The sequence below is a fragment of the Dipodomys ordii genome, unplaced genomic scaffold, assembly GCF_000151885.1.
Source record: "Dipodomys ordii isolate 6190 unplaced genomic scaffold, Dord_2.0 Scaffold129, whole genome shotgun sequence".
NCBI lineage: Eukaryota > Metazoa > Chordata > Mammalia > Rodentia > Heteromyidae > Dipodomys > Dipodomys ordii.
In genome coordinates this window covers 1,783,199-1,791,829 of record NW_012267345.1, presented here as the reverse complement: position 1 = coordinate 1,791,829, position 8,631 = coordinate 1,783,199, and the positions used below count along the sequence as shown (strand labels likewise).

The following is an 8,631-nucleotide window of genomic DNA, read 5'->3' as shown; positions in this document are numbered from 1 at the left end:
GGCAGGGTGAGCACACCTGGGCTGGGGCACACCTGGGCTGGGTGAGCACACCTGGGCTGGGTGAGCACGCCTGGGCTGGGTGAGCACACCTGGGCCGGGTGAGCACGCCTGGGCTGGGTGAGCACACCTGGGCCAGGTGAGCACGCCTGGGCTGGGTGAGCACACCTGGGCTGTGTGAGCACGCCTGGGCTGGGTGAGCACACCTGGGCTGTGTGAGCATACCTGGGCTGGGTGAGCACACCTGGGCTGGGTGAGCACGCCTGGGCTGGGTGAGCACACCTAGGCTGTGTGAGCATACCTGGGCTGGGGTACACCTGGGCTGGGTGAGCACACCTGGGCCGGGTGAGCACACCTGGGCTGGGGCACACCTGGGCTGGGTGAGCACACCTGGGCTGGGGCACACCTGGGCTGGGGCACACCTGGGCTGGGTGAGCACACCTGGGCTGGGTGAGCACGCCTGGGCTGGGGCACACCTGGGCTGGGGCACACCTGGGCTGGGTGAGCACACCTGGGCTGGGTGAGCATGCCTGGGCTGGGTGAGCACACCCGGGCTGGGTGATCACGCCTGGGCTGGGGCACACCTGGGCTGGGTGAGCACACCTGGGCTGGGTGAGCACACCTGGGCTGGGTGAGCACACCTGGGAACCATCTGCTACCCCCTGGAGCCTCATAGGTGCCAGCAGCCCGTGCCCCCCTGCCCTGCCAAAGGAGACCAGCATGGCGTCCCACACACAGAATCCTGCAAGTGTGGGCTGGGAAGGTGGCTCAGTGGTAGAGTGCTAGCCTGGCACGCATGAAGCCCTGGGTTCGATTCCTCTGTACCACATAAACAGAAAAGGCTGGAAGTGGTGCTGTGGCTCAAGTGGTAGAGTCTAGCCTTGAGTACAGAGAAGCCCAATGACAGTGCCCAGGCCCTGAGTTCAAGCCCCAGAATTGGCAAAAAAAAAAAAAAAATCCTGCAGGTGTGGCCAGTGCCCAGGCCACATGGGGCAGATTTGCGTGAGTGGCGCATGCCAGGGAGTGGCCTCCGTCCACTCGCCAGAGGCGGACCTGGGAAGTGCACGGGCTGAGGCCTGTCTCTGGTTTGTGAAGTGGCGTGGGGCCCGGTCAGTCCGGGGTGGAGGTCCTACGGGCCACAGGAGACGCGGCCAGTCTTCCCACGCCCGTCTGCACGCCTGGCCTCCCACGGCCCCCACTGCCGCCCCGGTCCCTCTGCCCGCATACCTGGCCCGCCGCGTCAGCTGGGCATCCTTGAAGAGCGTGAAGGTTGGGGCCCGGCCCCAGGCCCAGGGTCCCATGGCCACGCCCGGGGTGGAGGCATATTCCGTTGCCACCAGGCCGAAGGCCCCCATCAGGTCAAACCCTGGGGGAGACGGGGAACGGCCAGGCTCACTGCTCAGGGGGGACAGGGGTGGGGTCTGGGGGAGTCGGGGGGCAGGCTCACTGCTCAGGGAGGACAGGGGTGGGATCTGGGGGAGACGGGGGGGACGAGGGGCCAGGCTCACTGCTCAGGGGGGACAGGGGTGGGGTCTGGGGTGGCACATGGGGCAGGAGGGTGGCGCGTGTGGCCCGCCCTGGAATCCAGTCCCTGGCTGGCCATCTCATCCTATCCCATTCCACACTACCTTTCCCCAGCCTCCACAGCTGATACCGGGGAAAACGCTCAGCCAGATGCCTCTGCTTGGGAGGCCCAGGGCTGACACAGGGTGGCGTGTCTGCCCCTGCCCTCCACACGCCCCGGCTCACCCCTGCAGCAAGCAGAGCCCAGCACCCCCAACGTGCTTTTCTCCTTAAGGAAGACCTCCCTGTGTGCCAGTTGCCTGGCACCATACCCTCCATGCCCATCTGTTCAGCAGAGCCCAGGGGCCCTCCACGGCCTGAGCCGGCCACGGCCTGAGCCAGCCACAGTCTCCCAGCCATGGCCTCCCAGCCACGACCTGAGCCAGCCACAGCCTCCCAGCTATGGCCTGAGCCAGCCACGGCCTGAGCCAGCCACGGACTCCCAGCCACGACCTGAACCAGCCACGGCCTCCCAGCCACGGCCTGAGCCACCCCACCTCCCCACCATGCACCTTCCCTCCACCTCCCCACCTCCCCACCGTGCACCTTCCCTCCACCTCCCCAGCTTCGATCTGACCCAACCAGGCCTGCCATGGCCTGAACCCAAAGGGCTGGGGCCCACGACGGGTCTGTAAAGCTCCGCTCCTCCTCGGGGTGCGCTGGCCCTCACTGGAGGTGCACGCTCTCGGGTATTTCAGCACCGTCAGCACCCAGCAGGCCCGGGGCCCTTTCAACATGGTACCCCCTCTTCCTGTTCCTCTTCCTCCTCCATTGTCTTTCCCTTCTCCATCTTGCTCATCTTCTTCCTCTTCCTGTTTTTCCTCTTCTTGTCTTCCTCCTCCCCCTCCTTCCCTTCTGTTTGTGGCACTGGGGTTGAGCCACGACCTCTCCCGTGCTAGGAGAGGCCTCTACCACTTGAACTGCACCCTGAGCCTCTTGGATCTCATTTCCTTTTTGAGACAGATTCTCTCCAACTTTTCCTTGGCTGGGCTCACCTTCAGGTGTACACTACGCGTCCGACGCAAGTCCTGTTCCTGGGAATCACCTGTGGCTGTCCCTCTTCCCCCTGGCCCACCACGGCCCACCTGTCTGCTGCCAGCCACCCAGCAGCTTTGCCGGCCCCACGGCGGGCCCAGGCCAGGCATGGCTCCCCAGGGGCTGAGACCCGGCCTTCACGCTGCTGAGCAGCTGCCTATGCTGCCTGCTCACACACATCCTCTGAGAGCTCACGACAGTGTCCACCACAGTCCTCCCTGGAGAGGCCCGGGCTCTGGAGCTGCACACGCGAGGGGCCTGGCTCTGCGTGGTGCGCCTCTGGCTCACTGGCAGCCATGAGCCTTGCGGGACCCTGGCCTCTGCCTCGGCTCCAGGCTGAGCGTCCTTGGAGGCGAAGGTGGGGCCTCTCCCAGCCTCCGGGGGCCTCGAGGGCACAGGCGGTCTCCCCAGCAGCTCGGGGAGGGCACAGGCGGTCTCCCCAGCAGCTCGGGGAGGGCACAGGTGGTCTCCCCAGCAGCTCGGGGAGGGCCCCTGGCCACCACTGCCCCCGCCGGCCAGCAGGGGCCGGAGAAAAGCAGGCAAAGCACAAACAGAGGCCAGCCATGTGCAGCGCCTACCTGGGAGGGTGCCGTGGGCGCTGGGGGCGTCTGGGGGCAGGGCCGGGCAGGCTGCTGAGAGGACACAGAATCAGGGGTCGCTTTGAGCCTGACCCCGCCACCAGGGAGGGCCACCTTGGGGAGGCACCTCCTTCCCGAGGCCTGCATCGCATCCCCGCCCCCTCCCCGCCCCCCTTCTCTCCACCCTCCAGGAGGGGACAGGATGGTGCTGCCATCCTCAGAGTCCTGGCCCAACGCCAGGGGCTCCACTCCATCCCCAGAGCCCCAGATCCCAACAGCAAGGCCAGGGGCTGCCTTGGTGATGGTCACCCTGGGGACGGGCTGGGGCCTGCAGCGGGAGATGCAGGCCGGCCCCACACCGGATTCACGCAGTGCACACGCAGGGGCGAGCGTGACCACGCCACGTGAAGGGCACACGCAGGGGCGAGCGTGACCACGCCACGTGAAGGGCACACGCAGGGGCGAGCGTGACCACGCCACGTGAAGGGCACACGCAGGGCCGAGCGTGACCACGCCACGTGGATGCACTAGGACAGGTCTGCTGCCTTCGGGCATCTGGCCAGGCCTGGGTTATCTGTCTGGCTCTGACATATGCGTTCACCTACCTGTTTGGCCAGTGGCAGACACCGCCACACTCTTCCCTGCTCTGTAGATGGCTGAGACCAGGACTCTGTATTTGGTGGCAGCCAGGAGGCCGGTGAGTACTGTGTGGTTCCTGGGGCCTGGGACAGAGATCTGTGGGACGGGGGTCCCTTGAGCCGCCCCTTCCGGAGCATCCACCTCCTCTTGTCTGCTCCACTACCGAGGACCCCAGCAGACCAACTGGGCCACGTCATCCACTGGCCCCCAGGACCCCAGCTGGCCATTCCCCCCAGACCCAAAGACCTCTGTGGAGTGGCAGCCACTAGCTCTTCACGGACTCACCGATTTCTCAGGTCCTGCGCCTGAGGCCGGGGCGTAGGTGAGCCGGTAGTGGAGGACGTGTCCAGCTGGGGGTGTCCAGCTGACCTGCAGGCTGTTGGGGATGGCCGAGGCCAGGGCCAGACTGGATGGAGGGCTTCTGCTCGCTGCAGCTGGCCAATGGCATGGGCAGTGTGAGGCTCAGGCCCTCCAAAAGGAGCATGCTGCAACCAGGGGACCCCTGCTGCCTCTGCCGAGAGGCGTTACCCCGGCCAGGCTCTGTCCCTCAGCCACCAGGAACGCCTGCGCCCTGTTGCTGGGTGGCCAAGTCCAGGGGTTGGGGACTCACAGAATTCAGGGTCTGGAAGAGTCTGGGCTCCCTCTGGGAATGGGGGAAGGGCCACCTACCAGGGGCATAGCGGATGGACACGGGGTGGCTGCGGCCCCCGTCCTCATAGTAGGCCAGGATGGTGATCTCATATTCTGCATGCCTGCTCAGCCCAGGCAGGACGGCCGTGCGTACAGCCCCTGCGACAGAGATCTGGGGAGAGGAGGGCCCGGGTGTCCTCGCGGACCTCGCACTGGGGGACTAGCTCATGGGCCCAGGAAGTCCTGGAGATACAGGATCTGGGGATGCCCAGGGCCCGGCCCCAGCTTGTCCTGGGGATCTAGAAAGGGAGGGTCAGCCGCCCCTCTCAGCCCCTGCACCTCACGAGCCTCTCCCTCTCCCAAGGGTGTCCACTTGATGTGGTAGCCGAGCGCGCCCGGAGAGCCCACGGCCACCCAGGACAGCCTGACCGCGTCCCCTGGCAGCTCCGTCACCGACAGCTGGCTCGGGCTGGGGGCCCGCCCTGGAAGGTGGAGGTGCAGGTGGAGCCTCTGTTCCTCACACCCATGTGGGGGCGCCCCACACCCAGCCCGCCCGCCACGGCCACCGGACGCTGGTCCCCGTGTGGCTCAGACGTCAGGGCAGGCTGGGGACTTAAAGCGTGTCACTTCTGGCCCCAGCCTGCTCCCCAACTCACGTGTGGTCACACGGCCGGTCAGGGAGGAAGAGCCACCCCCGAGGTAGAGGTGGGTGACGCGCACGGCGTACGTGGTGGAAGAGGACAGGGGCCCCAAGGCGGCGGAAGTGGCGTCCCCAGAGACCTGCATCTGTGGGGACACGGGCAGACCCACAGTCCCCGGAGCTGCTGCCAGGGTGGAGGCCCAGGGTCCTCAACATGAGGAACCCCAGGATAACCCATGGGTGGGGCCTCCCCCCCACTGCCCACACCAAGCCCAGCCGCAGTCTCCCTGCATTGTCCACTGTGTGAACCCTCCCCTCCCCCAAAGCTGCCCAGTGCAGCCCTGGAGCCTCAGCCCGAGGCCGGCCCACGAGGGCGCACCGGGGGCCTGCTGGGGTCGGTGTGGAAACGCCGGTCCCCGAGGTCGGTGTGGAAACGCCGGCCCCCAAGGCTGGTGTGTAAACACTGGGTCCCGAAGGTCAGTGTGTAAACGCTGGGTCCTCAAGGTCAGTGTGTAAATGCTGGGCCCCTGGGTCCCCGAGGTCGGTGTGTAAACTCTGGACACTGGACCGTGGCAGCTCTGGTCTCACCTGCCCCGAGTGGCCACCGTCACTGGAAACGTAGCTGACCCTGACCAGGCGGAGGGGCCTCCGGGTGGCCTCCCAGGACACATGGGCTGAGCTGTGGCTCACGTTCGTGAAGTTCAAGTGTCTTGTGGGTGCCGGGGCCGCTGTGGGCACGCAGAGCCTTAGCGCCCAAGCCCCAGCCCCCGTGCACACTCCGGCCCAGTGGCCCGTGTGCGGGGACGGAGGGCGGCTGTGGGGAGGGGACGGAGGGCAGCTGGGGGGGGGACCGAGGGCAGCTGGGGGGGGACCGAGGACGGCTGTGGGGACAGAGGGTGGCTGTGGGGAGGGGACGGAGGGCGGCTGTGGGGGAGGGGACACTCACAGGTCCTGGCCCGGAGGCGTCGGGCCTCGCTGACCTCCGGCCCGCGGAGGCTCTGCACGGAAACCTCGTAGCTCCTGCCTGGCTCCAGACCACCCAGCAGCACCTCTGGCCGCCCCACCCGGACCTGGGGGACGGAGCATCAAGGCTGGTGCCGCGACGCCTCCCTGGCCCCCAGCTCCCTCGCCCAGCCTCGCACCTCTCTTCTCTGCTCCTCGCCTGGGGGGGAGGCGGGCAGGCACCTCACCAGGTACTGGGCGGCCTCGGCCGAGGGCTGCCAGGTGAGGTGAAGGGTTCTGGACGTCACTGCGGCCAGGGTCAGGGCCTGGGGCGGAGGCAGGGGTGCTGGGGGGGAGGGTGACCATCAGCGGGGAGTCGGGACACACGGCACATGCAGAAATCAAACCCACAAAGGGGCCCTCTCACAGGGCAAGGCCTGTGCAGTGCCTCCCGGAAATGGGGTTGGGTAAGATGGGGGACCCGTGGGGCGGGGGGAGGGGGCCCACAGGGTGCTGAGCCCCATCCCAGCCTGGCTGGAGGGAGCTGGGGGGACTGGAGGGGGCTGGAGGGGCTCGGGGGGCTGGGGAAAGCCAGGGGGCACAGGGTGCTGAGCCCCATCCCAGCCTGGCTGGAGGGAGCTGGGGGGACTGGAGGGGGCTGGAGGGGCTCGGGGGGCTGGGGAAAGCCAGGGGGGCACAGGGTGCTGAGCCCCAGCCCAGCCCAATTTGACTGAGCGTTTTGGCTCAGAGTTCTAGGAAGGCAAACCACACTGAGAAATGGAGGTCATGGCCCCTGGGGCAGTGGGGGTGGGGACGCTGGCGGGAAGGGCCTCACTAAAAGCCACACAGGGAACAGGGCCATGGATGAATGCCAGCTCGGCAGAGAGGTCAGAGGTCGCCAGGGCCGGGCAAGGGGCCTGGGTGAAGGTGAGGGTGTGGCTTTCTTTTGGGAACTGGTTTTCCTTTGGAGCTGTAACCTGTGGCGTTCCTGGGGCTGACAGAACCTGGCTCGGCCGTGGTCGTGGCCCGAGAAGCCTGGACCCGGCTGCGTGGTATGGGCAGCGCCGGCCACAGTGGAACGCCTTTGGCGTCCCGTGGAGGACACAGGCCAGCACGCCTGGGGCCGGGTCTTGCGAGGGTCACTGTGCTGATGGAGCCATGTCCAGGGAGGACGGTGGGCGCAGGCGCCCGCACCTACCTGTGGTGGCCAGGCCCTGCAGGCCCTCACCAGCCCCTCCCTCGTACACGGGGAGCACGGAGACCAGGTACTGCGTGCTGGCAGTCAGGTTGTGAAGCTCCAAGGATGAGGCGGCCCCCTCCACCAGCAGCTGGACAGAGGGCCGCGTTGGGCCGGGCCGGGCAGGTGCAGGAGGCAGGGTTGCAGGACAGAGCGTAGGTTCAGGGACATAAGACGTGCACCCAGGCCCAGGCATTGGACACACCCTCCCAATCCAGCCCTTCTGACAGCGAAGCCTCGGGCACCAGAGCCCACCCGCCCCCGGCCAGCACCAGTGCTCCCCCTCCAGCCCCACCCATGTGTTCAAGGAACCTGCCCTTCACTCTGGCCCCCTTTGTCTACAGGACCTGGTTATCCGTGGACTCGAGTCCAGTGTTCAGCCACAGCTCACCAGACCCCGAGTGTGGCTGGCAGGGTCCCCGCCAGCTGCCGTCTGGGGCGGGCGGGGTGCCAGGCCCTTACCTCCCTGGGGACGCTGCCCCTGGAAGATCGCCACACAACCAGATACTTGAGGGGAGGCTGCGGGGCCGGAGTCCAGGACAGGTGGAGGCTGGAGGAGGTGACCCGGGTGAAGTCCAGGCTGGCAGATGCAGGGAGAGGGGGCAGGGCTGACACGGGCGGAGCCCGTGTGGCTGTGGGTAGGTAGGCCACCGTCAGGACCCAAGTCCCCCATGGCCACTCAGAGAAAGGAAGGAGAGCCGGCCACAGGCTAGTCCACAGCCCCAGGGGGTGGGGCAGGCTCTGCTCAGGCCCCTACCTGGGCTCCTGCCTGGGCTCCTGCCCTGGACCTTCTGACAGATAAGGCGGCTGAGCAGGCCAGCCAAGGTGGCCAGCTGGGGGAAGTCCAGCACATTGTGGACAGTGATGTCCAGAGGCCAGGATGCCAGGAGCTTCAGTTCAGCCTCGTCGGCATTCTTCACACCTGCTTGGGGTTAAGAGGGTTAAGAGTGTAGGGCTGCCTGCCACCTGACCTTCATCCTCCTCCATCCAAACAGGATTAGGTGGGGGACCCTTCCAAGCCCCCCAACATAGGAGAGGGAGGAATCAGAGCCATGAGAGAGGGAAGCTGGAGCCAGGGTCTTCCAGCCTGTCCAGTGAACCTTGAGCCTCGGTGGGTGGTCCCACGAGTGAGGGGCGTGGTCCCGGGCCACGGATACACGGGCACAGCGCTCGTGAGTGAGGGACGTGGTCCCGGGCCAGGCCATGATACACGGGCACAGTGCTCATGAGTGAGGGGCGTGGTCCCAGGCTGGGCCACGGATACACGGGCACAGTGCTCATGAGTGAGGGACATGGTCCCGGGCCATGATACACGGGCACAGTGCTCATGAGTGAGGGGCGTGGTCCTGGGCCATGATACACGGGCACAG

At 67.0% G+C, this 8,631-nt stretch overlaps 1 protein-coding gene across 1 annotated transcript in view; it reads right to left on the bottom strand.

The window, feature by feature from the left end:
• Col20a1 (collagen, type XX, alpha 1) overlaps positions 1-8,631 on the bottom strand; it is a 32,637-nt gene that overhangs the window by 18,293 nt on the left and 5,713 nt on the right. Inside the window, exons 8-20 of the mRNA XM_013030355.1 lie at positions 8,031-8,183; positions 7,724-7,893; positions 7,223-7,352; positions 6,225-6,370; positions 6,029-6,152; positions 5,671-5,810; positions 5,099-5,228; positions 4,782-4,924; positions 4,482-4,614; positions 4,098-4,246; positions 3,779-3,908; positions 3,174-3,227; positions 1,225-1,363 (exon numbers count right to left, since the gene is read on the bottom strand). Coding sequence (XP_012885809.1) covers positions 1,225-1,363; positions 3,174-3,227; positions 3,779-3,908; positions 4,098-4,246; positions 4,482-4,614; positions 4,782-4,924; positions 5,099-5,228; positions 5,671-5,810; positions 6,029-6,152; positions 6,225-6,370; positions 7,223-7,352; positions 7,724-7,893; positions 8,031-8,183 — 1,741 coding nt within the window. The remainder of the gene's footprint in view (positions 1-1,224; positions 1,364-3,173; positions 3,228-3,778; positions 3,909-4,097; positions 4,247-4,481; positions 4,615-4,781; positions 4,925-5,098; positions 5,229-5,670; positions 5,811-6,028; positions 6,153-6,224; positions 6,371-7,222; positions 7,353-7,723; positions 7,894-8,030; positions 8,184-8,631) is intronic.